The sequence below is a fragment of the Phalacrocorax aristotelis genome, chromosome 4, assembly GCF_949628215.1.
Source record: "Phalacrocorax aristotelis chromosome 4, bGulAri2.1, whole genome shotgun sequence".
NCBI classification, from domain to species: domain Eukaryota; kingdom Metazoa; phylum Chordata; class Aves; order Suliformes; family Phalacrocoracidae; genus Phalacrocorax; species Phalacrocorax aristotelis.
In genome coordinates, this window is record NC_134279.1 from 2282996 (window position 1) to 2304640 (window position 21645).

Here is a 21645-nt window from a genome sequence, read left to right on the forward strand (position 1 = left end):
GTCTGTGGGGAATAAGCAGCACTTGGTAATAAACTTAATTTTTTAGCTCTTTGCTCTGTTGTTCTGTGTCTGGTTAAATTAATCAGGGTGTGTAGCTCATCAGCTGTCCTGAGCCCTAACAGTTGTTGAGCACTGTTCGTACAGAGGAAGTCATCCTTGCTCTGTTTTAACTGGAACTGACTTGACTCACATGGGGTCAGTCAGAGGTGGCCTGGTGTGATAGCCCCTTGCCCAGACCCTCCCATCTTTTCCTAGGGGGAATGCTGCATGTGGAGAAGTGTCCTGGTCTCTTGTCCATTGCTGCATGCTTTTCCCAAACCCTTCCCCTGTAACCACTGCAAATGTCTGTCAGCTCCTGCTGTGCATGTCTAGCCCAAAGATGGGGAAAGCAAGGATGTTAGATCTTCAATTAAAAAGAGTTGATATACCTCATCTATTGTTTCAGGCTGTATGTATCACAACAGGTATCTACTAAAGCAGTTTACTGAGGGCTGCGCAATGTATTTTACATCAATAACATAATTTTGGTTGTAAGTCAGAAGTTTTAGCAGGATCAAGAGCTTTCTCTTGAGTAACTTATTGCAGCTCTGGAGTAGGAATAGTAATACTAGTGTTGGGCATAATTTTATTCATTTTCCTGGCATGCACATGACACATTATCAGTTTTCTTTAACATACCCTTCCTCCACTTGACTGACAGTATCCCTAAAAAAGCCTTTAAAAGCCGGCTTTTCTAGATAGCTAGCAACACTTAATATTTGCACAGCAACCGCATGCCAGTTTTGTTATGGCACTGCTTCAGGGGAAGTTGTGACTCTTCCCTGGCAGCCAACTGCCCATGTACAGCTCATGTCACCATACACAAAGCACTCTGATCTGCAAAGGCAATACTGCTCCTCTAGATGACCATGACCCTGTCTTGGGCTCTGAAACCATAGGTGATTTGTTAGCAGGGAGCACAGGCTGTGTGCACATGCTTATGACTTAAATATACTTTGATTCATCTTCAGTGTATTTCAACACTGAATGGAAGTACTGAAACTTACAGGAGAAGAGCTGACTAAACAGTTCTTGTTGCTTTTTGCTCCTCTTCCTCTGGCAGTCATTATTTAGGTATTTACTTGGGATATTGCCTTCCAGCTAATTTCTTTGCAGAGTCCTGCTGCACAAATCTATTGTTGCCTGAGCAGGTGATGTAAATTGGTCCCTTTTGAAGCAGTATGGAAAGTGAAATTTCACCTGTTTATTTTAATGACAATTGAGCAACTTCATTAAAAAGGAAGAGGGAATCCATCCATCTACTAGGATGTGTCCTCAGGCTGTGATGTCCCTGTTCTGGTTGGTTGGTAGGACATCACCCTGGACCAATAAGTATGGAGTAGGGAAAAAACTTAGAGTGGAAGTACATGCTCAGAAACTTATTCATAGGTTTTTTTTTAACTAACTCCGGGAGCTGTGCAGGAATGTGACAGAAAATCTTTTTATTCTGACCATCATAAGTAAAATATTTTCTTGTTCTCCTCTCCATGCTTGTGATTTTCAGTGCAATTCAGGTAGAAGAGAATTAAACCTATTTGTAGCACTGATCAAGGCTGATTTGCACTTATGATGCTTTATAGAGCTGTAAAGTTTGTTGAAGGAAGGCACATAAATGAAGAACTAAATGGGTCTAAAGCTGTGGTTTCATGTAGCAGTTCCCAAGCCAAGAAACCAGGTTAACGAGGTGCTTATGGCCTCACCCCCATTTATTGGCTGTTATCAGTACCCCACCCATGTAACTTGATTGCTTGGCCAGTCTAAGTATAAAAAGAAGGAACTGCTCCTGTAAGAAGTAGGAAGGCAGAGCTGATCATTAGGTGGGATTTTTTAAAAACTAATTTATCTGAAAAAGGAACTACAAATTTCAAGTGTAAATGTTTTTAAGAAGTATTGTATTTGCCATGCTATTTCCTGCATGCATGTAGGCACCTGGTGAAATGGCAGGGCACTTGCTTCATCATTCATGAATGCAGAGCCAGGTATGTTTCCAAACTACCTGTGTTCTCTGGAACAAGACAAGGTCTCTGGGGTTTCTGTTTTTCTAGGAAACTCGCGTTTCCAGAGAAGACAATGCCTCTGCATCTGGAAAGGTTCGCACTTTGTCCAGCTGAAGTTCTTATAAACAATTGGCTTGTTTCTCAGCAGCACTACCTGCAAACAGAGATGATGTGAATATGGACATCACCTCTTCAGCTGCGTAAATTGTATATGAAGTATTAAATATGGTGTTTGGTTTAGGGGAAAAAAACCAAAGGCTGAGCTTTAAAAGCTACTGGGATTTAGTGCTCTCAGAACAGAAAACATGAACAGGACTTGATGTTTTGTCATTAAATAGTTATTCTTTAGACAGGGAACTTCTTACAGAGCTGGAGCCCCAAGGCTCCATATCAAATAATTGATGTGCAGAATATGACCTGTCAATGCCTAGCATAGGACTTACTACTTTGATCATTTTACAATGAAATAATGAAGTGAACAAGGAAGAAAAGATGCTTTTGAACACCACTTCTATGCAGGTAAAAGCCAGGCTGAAGGCCTTCTTGAGAAACTGGTAAGGCTTTTTAAGTTGTTTCATTAGTGTTGGGCTCACTTACAGATGACTTTGTCTTTATGTTCTGAAGATCTACTCTGGGCTGCAAGAGCCCTGGGCACTCCAGCAGGAGATCAGTGTGAGCACAAACCTGCCCAGGCTGTGCATGTACCCATTGCCCTGAATGTAGTGAGTAGATCATGCTTTGTGGTCCTTGTGTGTGCTACCTGTGGCTGTGTGAGTCAAAACATTCCACTCCTTAAAAGTGGGGAACCAGTGCTGATGGTGGCCTTTGCCTTGCATGCTTAGGTCTTGGCAGCTTGTCAATAACATGTATTTGTGGCAGCTGTCATGAGAAACAAGACTGTTAAGGGCCAGATAAAATTCCTCAGCAGTGTTGCTGCACTGCTGGCAGCAGTTATTGTTTAAAAGCTGACTTCTCCCCAGCAAATTAGGAGATGCGATTCAGCCAGGGTGAGTACTGGAGAGGTGTGATGCAGGTGAGGGGGAGAAACTTATCAGAATACCTCAGAGGAGGAATCTACGTTCACTACACGTGGCTCATATTGCGTTTAACTTCGACAGGTCGGTAGGAAGAGGTGCCAGCTAGAAGCTCTTTTTCAGGCTGTCTTCCCCTTGTGAGAGCGCGGGACGTGCCTCTCCCACAAGTTTGCCCCTCGGCGGCTCCGGTCGGGGAGGGGCGGGCCAAGATGGCGGCGCCCGGCTGTTAGCTCACGTGTGGCGGTCAGGGGAGGCGGCGGTGCCGGGTCCGGCTCGGGGACGCTATGTCGGGCCGGCAGGGAAACAAGCTGCCCAGCAACCTGCCCCAGCTGCAGAACCTCATCAAGCGGGACCCGACCTCCTACACCGAGGAGGTACCGAGCCCGGGGGGGGCGGCCCCCGGGGTTCCCGGAGCCGAGTCAGGCTGTGGGTCTGGGCTTGGGGCGGGCCTTGCTGGTCCCGCAGGGGACCCGGGCTGTGGGTCTGGGCTTGGGGCGGGCCTTGCTGGTCCCGCAGGGGACCCGGGCTGTGGGTCTGGGCTTGGGGCGGGCCTTGCTGGTCCCGCAGGGGACCCGGGCTGTGGGTCTGGGCTTGGGGCGGGCCTTGCTGGTCCCACTCAGCAGCCACCGCCTGCTGTGTCTGCTCAGTTCCTCCAGCAGTACCACCACTACCAGTCTCATGTGGAGATTTTCACCTTCCAACCGGACAAGCCCAGTAAGGAGCTGGCTGAACTGGTGATGTTCCTGGCACAGGTAAGCTGCTGCCCTTCGAGGGATAACTGGTGCTGGTCTTGAGCCCTTCAAGGCCACAGTGCCGTTGCCCTGAGTGGGAGGGTTGTGGCAGGTCGAGTTTCACCTAATGTTGCTGCTACAGCCATGATGGAGTTGCTGTAAAACTGCGTGATGACCAAGATTTCTGTAGTGGTGGTGTCAGTTTCCAGGACGGCAAGTTTTTCTTCTGAGGATTGGTAAAAATTTTTAAAAGGGCTTTTTAATTGCACCATCCTTTTTACATCTGGGCACTGATGCTAACTTAATATCCAGTGTGAATATTGAACTGTTATATGAGTGATTATAGGTACCTCACACCTTCCCAGGGTTCTGAGGTGACCCAGGGTTTCCACAAGAGATTTCAGCTGGGTCTGTATCTACCCAGGTTGCCCACTGCTACCCAGAACACATGGCCAACTTTCCCCAGCAGCTGAAGGAGCTGCTCTCCTACCACCATACAGTCCTTGATGCGGACCTGCGCATGGTAAGACCCACATCGAAAGGCGTTTCGGGCAGATGTGTCCTGTCGTTAAAACATACCCTTCATGTAGAATCAGAGTTTTGACCTCTAAGATCATCAAGTCCAATCGCCAACTCAACACCCCTCGGCCTCTTAAGCCATGTTCCCAAGTGCCACATCTACATGTTTTTTGAACTCCTCCAGGGATGGTGACTCCTGCACCTCTGGGCAGCCTGTTCCGATGCTTAACCGCTCTTTCAGTAAAGACGTTTTTCCTTATATCCAATCTAAACCTCCCCCGGCACGACATGAGGCAGTTTACTCTTGTCCTATTGTAACTTGGGAGAAGAGACCCTTCCCCCAGCCCCTACTCCAGCCCCTCTCAGGCAGTTGCTGGGAGCGAGAAGGTCTCACCTCAGCCTCCTCTTCTCCAGGCTAAACCCCCCCAGCTTCCTCAGCCGCTCCCCAGCACACTTGTGCTCCAGATGTGAGATGAGAGCTTACAGTTTGCTGTTTAATTTTTAATAAAGATGGGAAAGGGGGGGTATGATGAGATTTTGGTTCTGATTCCCTGTTTCTCTCTTACAGACCTTCTGCAAGGCTTTGATCTTGTTAAGAAATAAGAATCTAATAAATCCAACGAGTTTGCTGGAGCTCTTCTTCCAACTGCTGCGGTGTCATGACAAACTCCTACGAAAAGTAAGCCATGCTTACAAAAACCAGTCTTGATTTCCAATGGGTTTTGACCAACAGGCCAGAAGTAACGCAGTGCTGGCAGGCAGCTCTTCTCCTTTCCTGGGCAAGAAAATAAGTTGAAAACAGCTCTGCTTTTTCAGTAGCTGACAGTGCCAGAGGCAAGACGTGATCTATGTGTTTGATTAGTAACGGAGTGTGCTGTTAACATCTTTAATGTGCTGCTGTAGGCTTGTCCTGCGTCCAGAATTGAGCAGCTTGGAGGTGTCTGCAGCTGAAAACTGTAAACACGTTGCTGTCAGAGCAGGCTTTACTGAATTCTTTGAGAACTGCTGAGTAAAGCAACCAAACCAAAACTGGCTGTTAGGTAAAGCTGTGTTGCCCGTTTTCTGCCTTAAAAGTGAAAATACTTGCTTTCTGCCACCAGAACAACTAAGCCGGCCATCGGAATGTGCCGGAATGAAACAGGGTGGGATTTTTTTTTAAAGCCATGCTTCATGCTGTTCATTTTTCTGCTTCGCTGTACTGTAAATTAAGTACACTTTTCAAATATATGGAAGTTAAGTGTACATGAGAATTTACAGGATAACTTCCTGTTGTTTTTTTCCAGTGGAACTTGAAAGGTAAAATAATGACCTCAGTGGTGATCAGCTTGGTCTCTTGTTTTAGTGCTTGGGGCTTTGGGAGAGCAGTAATCTATCTGTGGTGTTCTCTGTGTGACTTGCGTGACTTATTCCCTGTGATCTCTCTATTTACAGACTTTGTATACTCACATTGTGTCGGACATCAAGAATGTCAATGCTAAACACAAAAACAATAAAGTAAACACAGTAAGTATTGCAGCTTTCAGATGTACTTCTATTTAACTTCTTGATATGGTGAAAGACACAGGAAAAATGGTTCCGAACTTCTTTCTCAGACACTGCAGAACTTCATGTACACTATGCTGCGGGACAGCAATCCCACTGCTGCAAAGATATCCCTAGACGTGATGATTGAACTCTACAGAAGGAATATCTGGTAGGTCTAGCAGGCTCGTATTGATTCTCTGTTTGTCGTGGGGTAGCCTCCCTGACACTGCCTGTGGCACGTAGTGTGAATTGTAAAGCTGGGGGCGGTGACTTAAATACATTTATCTTCTCTGTGTTCCAGTGGGGCTGTATTTTGTGGAATGTAACTTAGCTGGGAAGAGATACTGTCACGCATGAAGTCTCAGAGTTACTTAGGTTGAATCTTTCATGTTATAATTGAAAACTGTATGTAATTTGTATGTATTGCATTTGAAATAGAAGCTGGGTGCAGCTTGTCTTTTCTGAGCTTTTGCACATAAAAGCTGCTCATATTGACAAACAGCTTGTGTTCAGTGGTAAGAGGAGTTCTAGGTTTGTGTTTTTTTCCTCCTGTTCTCTTAAGTCTGTAAGTTAATTCTAGAAGACTAATCTAATGGGTGCTTTGAGTTTTGGGTTTTTTTGTGATGCTATAATATAGTTCCTGTTCTTAGTAAATAGCAGCCTGAAAAAAAGTTGCCTAGAGAAGTACTGAAAGGAGTACAAGCACATGGAGTACTGCCAGTTCCTGTCTTGTACCTAATAGCTTGTTGAATTCTTCTGTTGTGTAAAATATCAGAGCAGGTGTTTCCCAGCAGTAAACTGCATGAGAAGATGGCAGTTTGTTTGCTCCTGCTTGCTTCTTGACTGTAAAAGGCTTCTAAGCTGTGCAGTTTGTAAGTCATTTGCTGCTCTAGAGAGGTACAAATGGAGCATGTGGTGCTGCTGGTCAGCTGTGTGTTTGGTGCTTAGGTACCTCCAAAGCAGATCACATGAGGTTATTACAAGGGAGAGAAAATGGGATCTGCTGAACAAGGGTTGCTGATAGGTAAAGACTTTGGCAATTTGAGTAAGCAGGTTTGTATGTGAGACGTGGTATAAAGTCAAATTTAATTCCTGTAGATTTATTTCTTAAGAAATATTTGTAGAGCATAGTTTTTCAACCATCCAGTTGATTTTCTAATAAGTTAGAATTCTGCACTGATACTTCATATTTTACCTCACAGGGGGTTTATTTTCTTTTTATCATTAGAAGAAGTGGTAATTTGTATCCAGTTATTTTACTGGAGGTTCTCCTTTCTGCCCTTTCAGTCAGTGTGAACTAGATGGAATGCAAGTTTGTGTGTGTTGATTTATGTGAAGCTACCGCTATGCTAGAAGAAAAAGAAATGACAGAGGCTTAAGTTCTTTCCAAATCTACTTGGAGTATTGAGAGACTTCATTCTGTAGAAGCTTCCTGATCGTTAGGAGTCATATTTCATGAGACTTCATTTTCTGAGAATTACCTGAAATTGCCAGACTTAAAGGTAACATTATGCTTTATTGCAGGAATGATGCCAAAACGGTAAATGTAATCACAACTGCCTGCTTTTCCAAAGTGACAAAGGTGAGAACAGAAACCCCTTGGTGAAACTAGATGTTACTTAAGCTTCATTTTTCCTGTGGATGCAACTTTTTATTTTGGTACTGTAATTGCCAACAAGCTTCACTGATGATTTGTCTTCTGCTTGTTCTGTTTTCAAAATGCTGCTCACTGTGGGTGGAGGTGGCATTTGGTTCTTACCTGTGGAGGGGTAGAATTGGAAGCTTGTCTTAAAATAAGTGCAGGCTGGTGTGGGGAGGGTACATGTACTTTCCGCTGCTGCTCAGAAGAGACTGTCAGAATATGAACTGCTTATAATCAGCACTGTATGGCTTCTGCTTGTTAAATGTGAAGAGAGCTGCTGTCCTGCCTGGGGCTTGAGTGAATCTTAGGCATTTTGTCATCTGTGTCAGTTCTGCAGTGCTGGAGGTTTTAAAAACTAGTATCATGGTTTGAGAGAAGTTCTTCCACTATGAAGGTCCAAAAGCTGTTCCACTCAATAAAAACCAACTGATCAAAATTAACAAAAGCCCCCACCAACAAACCTACATAAACTAATAAAAGTTTGGAGTTTTGAGGTGTGTTTCGGTTATCAGCTGTGCAGGAGTTCCTAATAATGCTGGCATGCAGCAACTAAATTGAAATTGCTTTGCAGAATGATGGGAAGAGAACTTGCATCTTGAAACTCGCTCCATGCATTGTGGAAGCTCAGCTGACTTTTGACTCTGTGCCTCTGCTGAGGATGGGCTGCAAAAACCAAGCATCTGTAAAACACCTGTGGCTTTCTGCCTGTGAATTTTTTGCTTTCTATTCGCATCTGTACTATAAAAAATTTGGGAGAGTCTTTGCATAACCTAAGGTGTGGATGTAGGGCTGTTGTAAATACTCTTGCCAGTTATTCCTGCCCTGCATAAACTTACTTTGCTTTTTCAGGTGTTAGTTGCTAGTTTGAAGTTCTTCCTTGGGAGAGATGAAGATGAGAAACAAGACAGTGACTCAGAATCTGAGGTGGGTGTTGTGATCCCCTCTTGGTTCTTCAGGCTCTAATAGGTCTGCCATCTGAGTGACTCTGGCTCTGCCAGTCTGTCTGCTCTGTGTTACTTAGTTATCCATCTTGTTTCTTCGAGATGTTTCTACGCTTCACAAAAAGCTTCACTGTTTTTGACAGCCAGCCCCAGCTGATAGCAGGATGCCTTTGCTGTCTAAAGGCTAAGGCTAAGAGCTCCTTTGCTTTCCTCCTCTTGTGAAGGAAGCAATTCACTTTGAAGACCAAAGCAAGGGCTGGTCAGTCTGGTTCATGAAGACATTAATTGCTAGTCGTGTAATGTAGAGTTGTGGGAAGAGGATTTCACCCTCCTGTTTTAGAAGCTGGTTTAATTTTTTAGCTGTCCATTTTGTCTTCGGTTTTGCCTTTTGTGCTCCGCTCCCCATTCATGTACAAACAAAAATAACTCAGTTATCTTGCGAGGGCTGACAGTCTCCTCTGATTCCTGTTTGAAGCCTCATGTCCCCTGAGTCTTGTTTTCCTTGTGTTCTTTCTGAAGGACGATGTTCCCACAGCCAGAGATCTGATGATGCGGTATGCAACTAATAAGAAAACCACCAAGCGCAAGAAGAAACTGGAAAAAGCAATGAAGGTTCTCAAGGTGAGGAGAGTGGCATCTGACTTGCCCATATTTTAGCTTAATCCTTCAAGTGCAGACATCTTGTTGCCCCTCTTGACTTAGCTACATTTTGTCACCTCCCCTGGGCGAAGGTCCCCAAGTGTTCTAGCATCCTTGGCCAGGCACATGGGCTGGAAGAGAGCTGTTCTGAAACAGACTTAAATCTAAGTTGTGGTGTAGTTCAGCTCTGGGCAACCTTTTGTGTGGTCCCTTACTTGAAAGTATGTGGTGTCTTGATTAAACAACTTATTAATGCAGCTTCTGTTGACTCTTGGGTCAGGTGGCAGAAAACCTGATGTGGTTGAAAAGAGTGGTAGTATAGTTCTTAAAGCACCTCTTTTTGAAAAGTAGAATGGTAAATATCAGCCTGGAACTGAAGCACTTGGCACTTCCATAGAAAGAAAAAAGTCTCTTCTACTCTTTTCTTCATGCAGAAACAGAAGAAGAAGAGCAAGCCAGAGGTGTTCAACTTTTCTGCTATTCACTTGATTCATGATCCCCAAGGTAAGCATGTATTGTATTTTGTCTCCTTTTCAAGGTATGTGTTAATCCCAGACACAGAAGGTTAGACACAACTCTGCAAGGAGAATGAGAGTGCCAAATACATGAAAATGTCACAATGTGGAACTTGCAGCGTACTTTATTCTAGAGGTTCATAGCTCTGCTAAAAAGTGAGATCAATCCTGGTATGCTTGTTGCAGGGGAATACTTGCAGATAGTCATATCACATCAGGTGCTTCAGGTTGCTACAGATCAGGATGTGGCTTTCTACCTTTGTATGTGTGAAGGCCATAATTTGTGTGAAGGGGGTGTAGTTACCTACTATAGATTCTTTGGTTTGCCCTCTTCAAAAATGTATTTGTTAGTAGTCTGTTTGTCTAATATCACTTGATTTGGTCTTAGCATGATCTAGTGTACCTCTGCAGATTTTGTTCAGCTGAACCCAAAATGTAACTTTAAAAAAAAAAATCCAGCTTTAAATACTTACCCTGTGCTTATGATAATGTGGAACTTGAAGTTTTCCTCTCTACTGAACCTGTGCACTGCTTTAGACCTTCTAGATATGAGGGAAGAGAAAATAACCATTGGGAGAAGTGTTCTGGCCACCTCTAATTTGTCCTGTGCAAGGGCATTGGGGCTTAAAAAACCCCAAACTGACTGCTTTTTTAACCTAATCCCAGTTGAATTCTGCATTGTGCTCTAAGTCTACCACAAATCTATTGTTTCTTCTAGACTTTGCAGAGAAACTGCTGAAGCAGCTGGAGAACTGTAAGGAAAGGTTTGAAGTGAAGATGATGCTCATGGACCTAATATCTAGGCTAGTTGGGATACACGAGGTACGTACTCTGATAATCTTACAGTGGTCTGACAGTAGCCAGCCTGGTTTAGGTGGTGGTGGCGGCCTTTGGCCTCGTGCCTCTGGAAAACAAGGTTTAATTTTGCTGTATGTTTAAAACTGGAGATGTATGGTCACAGTTTCCAGTGGGCCTTGTGGAATGGTGAAGTGGTATAGACCTGTGTGGTACCAAGTGAGTTCAGCTGGAGAAACTGTTGGTGTGGAATAGCTGAGCTGTGTAACAAATTGAGTAGAATATGTCTTTTTCAAGAACTGTGGGCTCCTGGGAGGTTCTTGAAAGGAGAAGAGATTTTCAAAGGAGTCCAGCGGTTGCTCAGGAACAGCACTCTGAGGAACACTTGTGTGATTAAAATTACTGGAGTCTTCTTTTGGGAGAGAAGACTGTGTCCTTGAGGCAAAGGGAAGTGGCATGTTGTAGGATCGTGCAGTGGAGTGCCCTGCTTTGATTTCTGTGCAGTCTAAGAACCACCAGTGTGGATTTCACAGAGCTTGGGGTTGAGCCTTGTATTTCCTTTGTGTGAATCATTTCCTCATCTCCACATCTATCGAGCTCAAGGTGGGAGAAGGTATCATGCGATAAAATCCAAGGCATTTGGAGAGCAATCTGTGTAGGATCATAGGTAGTTTTACAGCGTATCAGCCTATGAAGGTGATCTTAAGTTGAAGGAGAAGCTAACTGTTATAACTTCTGTCTTGCAGCTTTTTCTTTTTAACTTCTACCCCTTCATTCAGAGGTTCCTACAGCCCCATCAGAGAGGTAATTGGATATTAATAGATAACAGTGCTGGTCCATGTCGTGTGCACAGTCATTCTTTAGAAGCTGTTCTGTAAGCAAATAGGTAGCGGCACCAATGGAATTAAATGAAACTACTGACTCCCTAGTTCCTTGTAAATCCTGACTAGTTGAGCAAGGCATGACTGCCTTTTGCTGCTTTGTTTTGCTCTAGTTCTAGAGCGTTTCTTTTTGTCTTAGCTGGCTCTTGAGGGCCGGCACTGCTGCTGGCGTGAAGACCAGTTGAGTTCCTGATGCGTGGTGGGAGAGCGGAAACGGTTGTCCCAGATAATTTGAGACCGAAATGGCTTTGACACACAGACTGAGCAGCCTGTGGAGTTAGCTCTTTCGGTGGATGTGTTTATTGGCCGGACTAAGTTGTAGCAATATACTTCTACCCACTTCCTTTTTCTTCCAGAAGTGACAAAGATTCTTCTGTTTGCTGCACAAGCTTCACATCAGCTGGTACCACCCGAGGTCAGTACTTCACCTATCTTTGATGTTAAAAAATGCACAAGAGGCCAGTGTGGAAATACAGCTGAGCGCATTTGTGGTGGGGGGGAAGAGGGACTCTGGTGAGACACTTAGTCTTGAAAAGCTTATGGTAATTTTAGCTACTTCTGCGAGTTCCAAGGGATTGTTCTGTATAAGGGGATAAAACCCACCCATGTCTGGTGTCTTTGTTTCTGTAAGAGACTCTGTGTCCAGAAAATATTTGCAGGCTGTAGTGGCAAGTGCTGAGCTCAATTTGCTGTGAAAAGGGCTCTGTCCATTAATTACATGCAGTAATTTTCACTATTTCATTACATATGCATTAAGCTTATTTACCCTCTTTTCTTTCAGATTATCCAGTCTGTGTTGATGACCATTGCCAACAACTTTGTCACAGACAAGAATTCTGGGGAGGTCATGACTGTAGGGTGGGTACAGTATCTTACAAGAACTGTAAAGCTGTCTGCAAAAATATTTTTTTGCACCACCTGCAACTTACTCCTGTCACTTGTACTATGAAGAACCCGCTTGAAGGAAAGCAAGTTAGGGCAATAGCTCAGCATAAACTTCCCTTATTTTGTTGGCAGTGTTTTAAATTCCCCAGAATGGTGGGATTCTGTGCTTACTGCTCTGACTTAACTGCTCTGGGTTCCATAATGGCATAATTTTTTTTGCTTTGTTTGGTCTTGTGTTTGTCTTCATTCCTGGATATTTTTGTTTCTACTCTGAGAGCCGACCTCTTGTCTGTGAATTAACACACTTATACATCCTCAGTCAGTGGCTAGCATCATAGTTCAGGACTGGTGTTTTGCAGATGAAACTTCATGACGGACAACAAATTTAAACGTTGCTGTTGCTGAAACTAATGTACTTTGACTAGTCAAGATAGGTGTTTGTGAAAGCTCTGGTGTAAGTGGAGCAGAGAATGATCAGCACATGTAGGAGAGCTGAACTGTCCTTGAAGATGAAGCACTCGACAGGGACAGACTTTTGTTTGTAGACAAGTTGTGAATATTTTGTGAGCTATTCCTTTTCCACCTGGCATAGTTTTAATCCAGGTATTTAGTGTACTAAGTCTGTGCATGAAAATAGTTTAAAAGGGAACTTGTGTGAGCCCATAGGCTTCTGTCATGCTGTCCTTAGCCTGCTTGGGGTTGACTCCAGAACTGGCTTTTTATTTTCTTTAATTTGTTGCTTTGCCTGGTGATTGTTCGACTGTATTCCTGCCTGCCTGGACCTAGACTTCAGTTGCAGAATCCTGAGGCCCAGGATCAGACAAAAAATAGCAGGAGAGTAGACTATGGGTTAAAGATGGAGGGTTTTAGATAACTGTGGCTTGGAGAGCTCCTTGTGATGTTGTCATCTGTTAAAGTAGATGTTGTGTGAAAGCTGGATAAAGTTCTTCAAGTTGCAAATAATTCAGTCTATTACTGGGCTGGTGGGAGTGTCTCTCAGCTGTGGTGCTCAGAAAATAATTCACCTCTAAATTTTCTTAGAATCAATGCAATAAAAGAAATAACTGCAAGATGTCCACTAGCCATGACTGAAGATTTGCTTCAAGACCTTGTTCAGTACAAGACTCATAAAAATAAAAGTAAGTATGTTACATGGATATGACTCCTAAGTTTTTTCTCCTGTGTCATCTGGTCCTCCATTGCTATGTCCTTCATAATAGTGATGTCTTATTTGCTTTTATTTTGGGCTGAGAGGTATAATTTTCAATATGGTTGTTGCATTTCTCTGGAATTTGAGTGTGTACATAGGAGTCAAAACAGTCAAAGGTTGTTATGGCAGGGGAACTTGCTGACAAAACTGGAAAAGGGTAACTGAATGCTAATAAAGATTTAGCCCCCGGTAAGAGCTGGATCCTGTGTTGGAGAAATCAGAGGGAGCTCTAACTTCAGAAAAGGCATAAGCAGACAGTAAATACTGATTACCTGAGTGGGCTTCCAGTTTGCTCAGAGTTCTGTTTTTCTGTACTTATTTCGGACTCTCTTTCTGGGTAGATGTGATGATGTCTGCAAGAACTCTGATACACCTTTTCCGTTCTCTGAATCCGGATATGCTGCAGAAGAAATTCAGGGTAAGTGCTGCTTGATGTGCCTTCACCATAAACATCAGCTGATGTGCTCAAAAATGATGACAAATTATCTTGTAGCCTTTTGAGAATGAGGTGGAATCATGCCTGCATTCTTCCCCTGCCTGCTCCCCTGCAGCCTTCTGATACGCTCTTATTTCAAGATTTTCTGAGTGGAAATTTATCAAATGCATTGACAAAAGGATTGTGCTACTGAAGCTTGACTATCTTCCTAGAGTTAGTACAAGTTTTTAGTAATTGAATATCTTCACTTATTTAATCAGGCAGAATTTACCTTATCTACCCACACCCTCCCGCCAACTTCTTTCATGGATTTGTGGGCATTAAAATAGCCTGCTTAACATGTACTTTGATAACTTGCAGGGTAAGCCTACTGAGGCCTCACTGGAAGCCAGGATTCATGAATATGGAGAACTGGATGCCAAAGACTATATTCCAGGAGCAGAAGTACTGGATGTTGAGAGTCAAAAGGAAAAGGGAGGAAGCCAGGAAGAAGGTTGGCCTTTTCTTTTTTTACCACTTCCTTTGAGCATCGTTGTCACCAAGTTTTTATTCGGACCTAAAACTTGGTGTTGGTACACTTCATTTGCTGCTGTCATGTGCTATATGGCTTGCATATGTCTGAACTGATAGAGCCAGGAGAGTTTGGCAAATGAAGCCTGAGGGCACTGAAGATACTGCGGTGGGGGTGTCCTGGAGGAATAAAGACCCTGTGGTGTCATGTTTCCTATGCATGTGAGTGCAGCGATTACTGTAATTATCTGCTTTGGTTTCTGAAGCTGATAAATTCAGCACATCAGTCGGTTTGAACAACAGTGAAGAGCAATGCATATGCTGTAGAAAGTAACTTAGCTATAAATGGCGTTGCTTCCCTCCTTGGTTTAGATGGCAGGGAGAGGGAACACTATTACTGAACCGTGCAATAAGAATTAGCATCTCAACTATTGTATTTCTTCAGAGACCATCCCAAATGCAGTTTTTTGAGGATCGGTAACTTCAGATGAGTTAAGCTTTGTAAAGCATAACATTATGGTATGGCTTGCTGTGCCACTGCCTTGTGCCAGCTGCTTTGGGTATTTTCTGTGGTTGGCTTGGTTTTGAGTGAGGTGTATCTAAAAGCAGCTCCTGTGAAGGCTCTGATCACCGTTGTTACAGCTTTGCTGAAAGCTCATAGTAAATAGGGCAACTGCAGCTCATGGTAATGACACAATATGCCAGGTGCTTTAAGCAGTCATCAGAGGGAGTGTTTTCAGAGATCTCACGCTGCCATATGCAGTTATGCTATAAAAATTGGTGTCCATAACTGAATGTGTAGGTGATGTGGGTGTGCTAAGAAATCAAAGCTGAGGTTTTTTGCACAGCTCTGAATCAGTTGCAGGCCAGATGGAATTTGGTAGCTGATCTTGCCAGTGGAGAGTATGGGAGTTGCTGGTCTGTTCAGCTGTGGTTGTCTCCTAAAAATCATTAACAGAGTGGTGAGATGTGTGAAGTACTTTATGTCTCTGTAATGTCTATGTAGTGCTAAGGCTGGGGTGCCGAGACCCTGTAGCTTGCCTGTTTGGTAAGCTTGTCACTGGGCGTAAATGCAGTTAGTGGATAGATGATCAAAGGTGGGAAGAGCTTGCGATCCAGTCTGAAATTATTTCAAATGCAGACAGTTAAACTTAATCTGTGTTAACAACACTGTGCGCGTCTTCCCTTGAACAGATGGATGGGAAAGTGCTAGTCTGAGTGAGGAAGAAGATAATGAAGATGGAGAGTGGATTGATGTGCATCACTCCTCAGATGAGGAGCAGCAAGAAGTGGTGAGCTCCGAGTGTCTTTTATCCCAAATACAAACAAGTCTGGTTAATAGCAGACCAGCTTCTGTTGCTCTGTACCTTCAGGTGCCTGCTCATAATTAACTATACAGGGCTGTGGAGGAACCTGACCAGAATCAGTGAGGTTGAAGTATTACTTAGCACCTGTGCTGAAGTAGGTGTGTTCTTGGGGGAGGGGGTGTGTGTGAAAGGGGGGGATTCTGTCCCAGTGCTAAATTCCTTAAAGCTATATTTACTTGAGTGCTTTTTTTCACTCTGAAGTATGAAGGAGTGGAAGTACTTCTTTCTTTGAAACATACATCTTGAATATAAGACTGTGAAGAATCCTAACAGCTGGTTATACCATTTCCCAACAGCATTACCCCTACACAAGTGTTTGGGAGGCAAGGGTCAAGGGTTATGGCACAGAAATGGTTTGCCAAGTTCCTGATTACTCTTCTTTTTGCACTTCTTTCAAAAGGCAGAGAAAGTGAAAAGCATGCCCATAGAGGAACGAAAAGCCAAAGCTGCAGCAGTCAGTACAAGCAGGCTGCTAACCCAGGAAGACTTCCACAAAATACGCCTTGCCCAGCTCTCCAAAGAAATTAATTCTGCACCTGGCAAAGCTGCGAAGAGGAAAAATATTGAAATAGATGATGAAGAGGAGGAGGGCAGGTAGGAGACAAAATACTGATGAGTGCTTCCTCTTCCCTATGCTCTGGTGATACAGCTTTAATAATTGCACACAGGCACAGAGCTCTGCTGTTGGTCGGTACCCCCTGGTGACACGAGAACAGCCACAGCTGTTCTAAGCCACAGCTTAGAAGGGCCCTCCTGGCCCAGGGGATTTGTTTCTGCCTGGGAGAAAAGACATGAGAGGCCAAACGGAACTATGGGACTGTTTTGCTTGTGTTTTGTTAGCAGCAGTTGCATGGTTATATCATCAGAGTTTCTTAAACTGGTTAAAGCAGGACTTGAAAATGTGTAATGAGAGACTTCGATAAGGGTTGTCCCAAGCATGAGGATTAGTCTGAGAAAGAACAGAAGTGCTTGTGTGAAAGGTCTTATAGGAAGACAATGGTCTAAGAGATTGGTGAGAGACAAAAGCGTCTGGAGGGCATTTTCATTGCCAGACGCAGTTTTGTGACTGATGGCTTTTTGTGGGTTTTTGTGTGCGCAGGGGAGAGTTGCTTTCACTCAGAGATATTGAACATCTGCACAAGAAGCCTAAATCGGACAAGGAGACCAGATTGGCAACTGCAATGGTGAGCAACTTAGCTATTGCATATCCTGTCTTCCCAGATTTGGATTTGTGTTTTCCTCTCCTGTGGGAGGAGGAGGTGGTGGGGATGCATCTGTAAGATGGGTGCCCAGCTGCCATATGTGTTCTGAGAAATGTTTTGTACAATTTTTCTGCTGTTGCATCCGGGCTGTAACAGACAAACAGCCTCTTGCTGGTGACAGGTGACAAGGAAAATACAAAGACAGACATACCCAGTTTTCACTGTGACTTAACGGAGCCAGCATGGAAGAATGCATGTAATGTACACCAAGTCATACTGAACCTGGATTTATTACTGCTGTAGAATCTGTCACCTTAGCAGCTGATGTTAACTGTAGGGAAAGGAAAATGACTCCCTGTTGTTACATTACATTGTCTGTTCTAGGCTGGAAAAACAGACAGAAGAGAATTTGTGAAAAAGAAAACAAGAATTAACCCATTTGCCAGCTCTTCCAACAAAGAAAAGCAGAAGCACAAGAACTTCATGATGATGAGATATAGCCATAGCGTCCGGACTAAAAATAAGCGTTCTTTCAGGGAGAAACAGGTAAGATTTAATGTTGAAAATAGATGGGGCAGGCTGAGTCGTAAACGTAAAATGCAGGTGAAGTGCTGTCTATCCTGTGCCCTGTCACTGCTGTTTATTGGATTGTTTAATTACTGGGAAGGACTGCGGGTGAGGTGGCTTCCCTTGAATCCTGCCCCAGAGGAGGTATATCGGAGACTGTGGTGGTGAAGAATGCTTTTGTCAATATCTGTTTGAATATGTATTGGTGACTAAGCCGTGTTGCCAAGTCATGTGCAGGTTAGGAAGGCAATGACACTGTGGCTTGTCTTCCTTTGTATAAATTAAGATCATATTACAACCCTCACTATAATTCTGTACTACAAGAAATGTTTCCCTGACAGAGTTGTTTTTCAGGACAAGCTTTTAGTGTTTCTTCCCTCTCCATATTCTTCCTTTGACCTTTCTCCTGTTACCATCATAGTACAGACTCATCTGTCCTGGCTTTGAGGTCATCTAATAGCTTGTCACAAATGTACTTAAAAGCACAGACATAAATGCTATTTATTGCCTATTTGAAACTGTGTAGAAAAAATAAATCCCTTCAGTTTAGCCTGCCACAGTAGTTCCACAACTTGCTGCGCTCAGTGGTGAAGCCATGCCCTCTTTTCTCAGCTATAAGCCTGGCCATGGGCTGATACAGGATTCAAGACAGCCCTTGTGAGAGGATATAAAAAGCTACAAACATGTATTTGGCAGTGAAGTTAAGTGTTCCTGCAGGCAGCTGTGCCAAGGGTAGCTGAAGGGACATCTAAAAGCTGAGGCAGAGACTTTGCGGGATGGCTTTGCTCCTGAGGGCATTGAGCAGGGAGCCCACAGAGCTTCCTGAGGTGTCTGGAGTTAGATGAGAGAGGGTGAGAATGGAGTGTGGACTGGAGCCCCCCTGCTCCTGTGATGCATCTCAGCTGGGGATAATGCCTCAGCTGTGGCAGCTGTAACCAGAGAACTGGTGTAGGCATATTGCTGTGCCTTGCTGCGTTTCACCTTGCTGGGGTAAGTCTGTACTAACAACTATCTACCTTAATCCTTTTATCTAACCTGGCAGATGGCCAGTCTAGGGTCTGATAGGGTGTTATAGAATTGAACTCCTTTGAATGTGTTCCAAGAAACACTTCTGGAGTAATCCAAGTATGCAGGGGTCTTGTTTCTGTGTGGTGTTGATTTTTGTGGTGTTTTGCTAGTTTCTGTGTTGTGCTAGAGCGCCGCATTCAGATGATACTTCAACAAACCCTCCTTTGTGAGTTGTTTCTAGGATCATGTAATTAGGATAATGTATATTTGTCTCTGCCAATCTGTTGCCCTAGAAAGCAGCAGGACTGAAATGCTTTATAGATTCGGTAGGGAGAACATGTCTTCACTGTCACTGTTAAACAGGAAGACTTGGACTACTATCCTCTGTAGACTTTTTCTTTTCTGCCTCACCCCAGATAAGGCTGACCACATTAACCCAGCTCTAAAAAAAACCAAACAAAAAACAACCACCAACCCATAAAATGTTGCAAATGAACAAGTCAGGCACTTCTAGGAAACTGCTGTTTACAATAATATTTATACTTGCCTGGCTTTCTCTAAAAGCTGTCTTGATAGGTTTCAGTCCTTAACTTGCAACTAATGTTTCAAGTTTAAATGTAATCACTGAACACTGAGAAGAATTTTTTTCACTCTGTCCCTAAAGTTAGGCCACACCATCAGTTCTGTTGACCAAGATTTGGAAGTACTTTATAAAAGTGGGTTGAACTACTGTAGTTGTAGGATACCGTGCTTTGCTGCCCTCCTTGGTGGTAGAATAAAACTGACTACTGTCTGTAGTGCGGAGCTAAACCCCCCCATACCAGCTGAACTGTCTGAAATACACAACCAAGTCTCTTGAGTGATATTGCACTTGTAGAAATTCCAGCATCCATCCTTCCTCCTCCTTGAAAAGAAGCTTTGTAATACTCATGGAAAAATGCCATTTAATATTACTTACCTCTTGGCTGGATTGAAGTTTGTCTTCTCTTCTAGTTGCATATGAGTCAGTACAATAACAGTTTATATGACTCTAATCTTTTTCATTATATAGGATTTGCTAATTATGTACTGAAACACTGTTTATGAAGCCCAACTCTTCCTTTAGTTATACTGTTGATTTTAGCTAAACCACCACAGTGTTTCTGCCACTGTAGTCGTTAGCATTCACCAGTTACTGCTCCCAGTTTTAGCTGATAAGCTATTAGTGTTTTTCTCTAAGGTCGAAGAAATTGAAAAGGGTTGTTGATGTGACAGCAGTGTTTTCTCCTTTCTTAATCTTCTTACCTGAATACTCCACTCTTCTTTCATATTTAGCTGGCTCTTCGAGATGCACTTCTGAAAAAGAGACGACGGCTCCTGAAATAAGAAAACAGTAATGGAGAGTACTACTTAATCACCCTTGAAGGAACAGCCCTAGAAATGGTTATTTCCACCCACTGCCACCCCAGAGCTAAAAAGGGACTGGAATGTCTTAGGGGTTTGTTTTGCTCAGAATTACAAATTGAACAATTCTAAGGTGCTTGATGTTGCATCTACAGGATGGACGGAAGAGGCCTTAATCCTTGAAGGATTTCAGTATTTTTTAAAGCATTCCAGGGAAGGAAGAAATGATCTTTTATTGAATATAATTTACTTACAGCTGGTTTTGTATGTGTAAGTATTGAAACATAAAACCTTATTGTAAAAATGTTTAACTTGAACTGATTCATGAATAGGTAATTTGAAAGATAAAATATTCTGGCTGAGTCTATAATGTGTGTGTATGTAATGCCTGTGCCTGTCTTCGGGATGTGATTTTTCCAGGTGGAATAAGCCATTTTAAGTTGGCTGTTTTTTACCCATTGAATAATAATAATAAAAACAAATCCTTGTAATACAGGTAAGTTCAAGTGAACAGTGGGGGGAGGAAAATTTAACTATGGTTTATGAAGAAAAGAATAAAATTAGTATGTGGGAGATGGCTTTCATGTTGCCATTTAAAGGTAGCATAACCTGCAGAATATTATTTCCCTATATCATTGCATCTCGTGATGGGACTTGGTGTCTGATTTTTGCAGTATACATGAGAATAACATGGATCTTTACATCAGAGGTTTAACTCTGGCTTCAGCCATTACCTCTGCTGCGACCATCACTGGGTTCTTCATACGTTACCTAGTCACCTGTTTTAATTGAAACTTGAGGGAGTAAGTTATACTACTGTTCTGTTTGAAATGGATATTGTTGTGGGGTGGAAATGGGTGCCATGTACTCAGTATAATGGAAAAGCATTAGCTGGGGTGTGGTTTTCCTTTCTTCTTAGGAAACCAGGTAATGTTAGTATCCCACATGAGGGAATTCTCTCGGCCTAGGCATGTTTATGTTGAATACACAATTGTATTCACTTTAAGTCCTATTCTTGTATGTTTCTGTGTTTTGCTGTCACATCTTGCTTCCTAAAGCAAACAATGCTTGTAGAGGCTTTGGGGAGATAGAGAAGAGCAAAGCAGAAACTTTCTATGACTGCCAGTGTTTCATTCAAATTGAATGCTCCTGCTGAGGGGAAGGGCAGGGACTGCTGCTTGGGAATGATAGCAGTGTGCTGGTTAGATGGAGGATATGTAGCTGGGAGCTGGAGAGGTGTGTGGATGCAGAGGAGCTGTGGTGGTACAGAGTGTGGAGCAGGGGCTGAAGAGACCACAGCAATGGGAGGTGTGGAGTATGGTACGTACTTAGCAAAAAACACACTTTGATTGTTGCCTTTTCATTTAGGGGAAATGACTTCTGAGGCTAAAAGGGAGAGGCAAATGATTCTTTGTCTCTGGGGTTAGGACTAGTGGCTAGTCTTGCCTCTTCCCTTTTCTCCTGTGATAATAGCCTAGGACTGGGGTTCAGCAAGCCAGGAGCTGTCAGGTTAGTATCAAAGGTAGAGAAGACAAACCCTACTTTGCAGAATGAGGATGTTGGGCTGCTCTTTCTAAACTGTTTACCAAAACACAGGGCAAGTGAAACATGCATTAACCTCCGCCTTTTGCCCCGCACCTTTTTTTTTTTGTATTTTCGTTATTCTCCATCGCATCCTCCGTGCAGTCCTTGCAGTGAGGAGAAGGGGGTGAGGGGGTGCCGGCCCTTCGCCATGGTGGGGGGGCAGCCGCTTTCTCCGGCCATGGGACGACGTTCCCCCGACTACCGTTAGGTGTCACGGCGGGAGGAGGGCGGCCGCC

The 21645-nt window shown here is 43.4% G+C and overlaps 1 protein-coding gene across 1 annotated transcript; it reads left to right on the plus strand.

Moving 5' to 3' along the window:
• The first annotated feature begins 3262 nt into the window (after positions 1 to 3262).
• Positions 3263 to 20195, plus strand: SDAD1 (SDA1 domain containing 1). Its single transcript, XM_075090003.1, has 22 exons — positions 3263 to 3444; positions 3718 to 3822; positions 4226 to 4324; positions 4889 to 4999; positions 5752 to 5823; positions 5913 to 6013; positions 7369 to 7426; positions 8336 to 8410; positions 8947 to 9048; positions 9501 to 9570; positions 10300 to 10403; positions 11123 to 11180; positions 11614 to 11672; positions 12039 to 12115; positions 13184 to 13281; positions 13694 to 13770; positions 14149 to 14281; positions 15493 to 15590; positions 16066 to 16259; positions 16765 to 16849; positions 17252 to 17413; positions 19757 to 20195. The coding sequence occupies exons 1-22, from the start codon at positions 3355 to 3357 to the stop codon at positions 19805 to 19807; spliced, it is 2079 nt and encodes a 692-aa protein (XP_074946104.1). The 5' UTR covers positions 3263 to 3354; the 3' UTR covers positions 19808 to 20195.
• The last annotated feature ends 1450 nt before the right edge of the window (positions 20196 to 21645 follow it).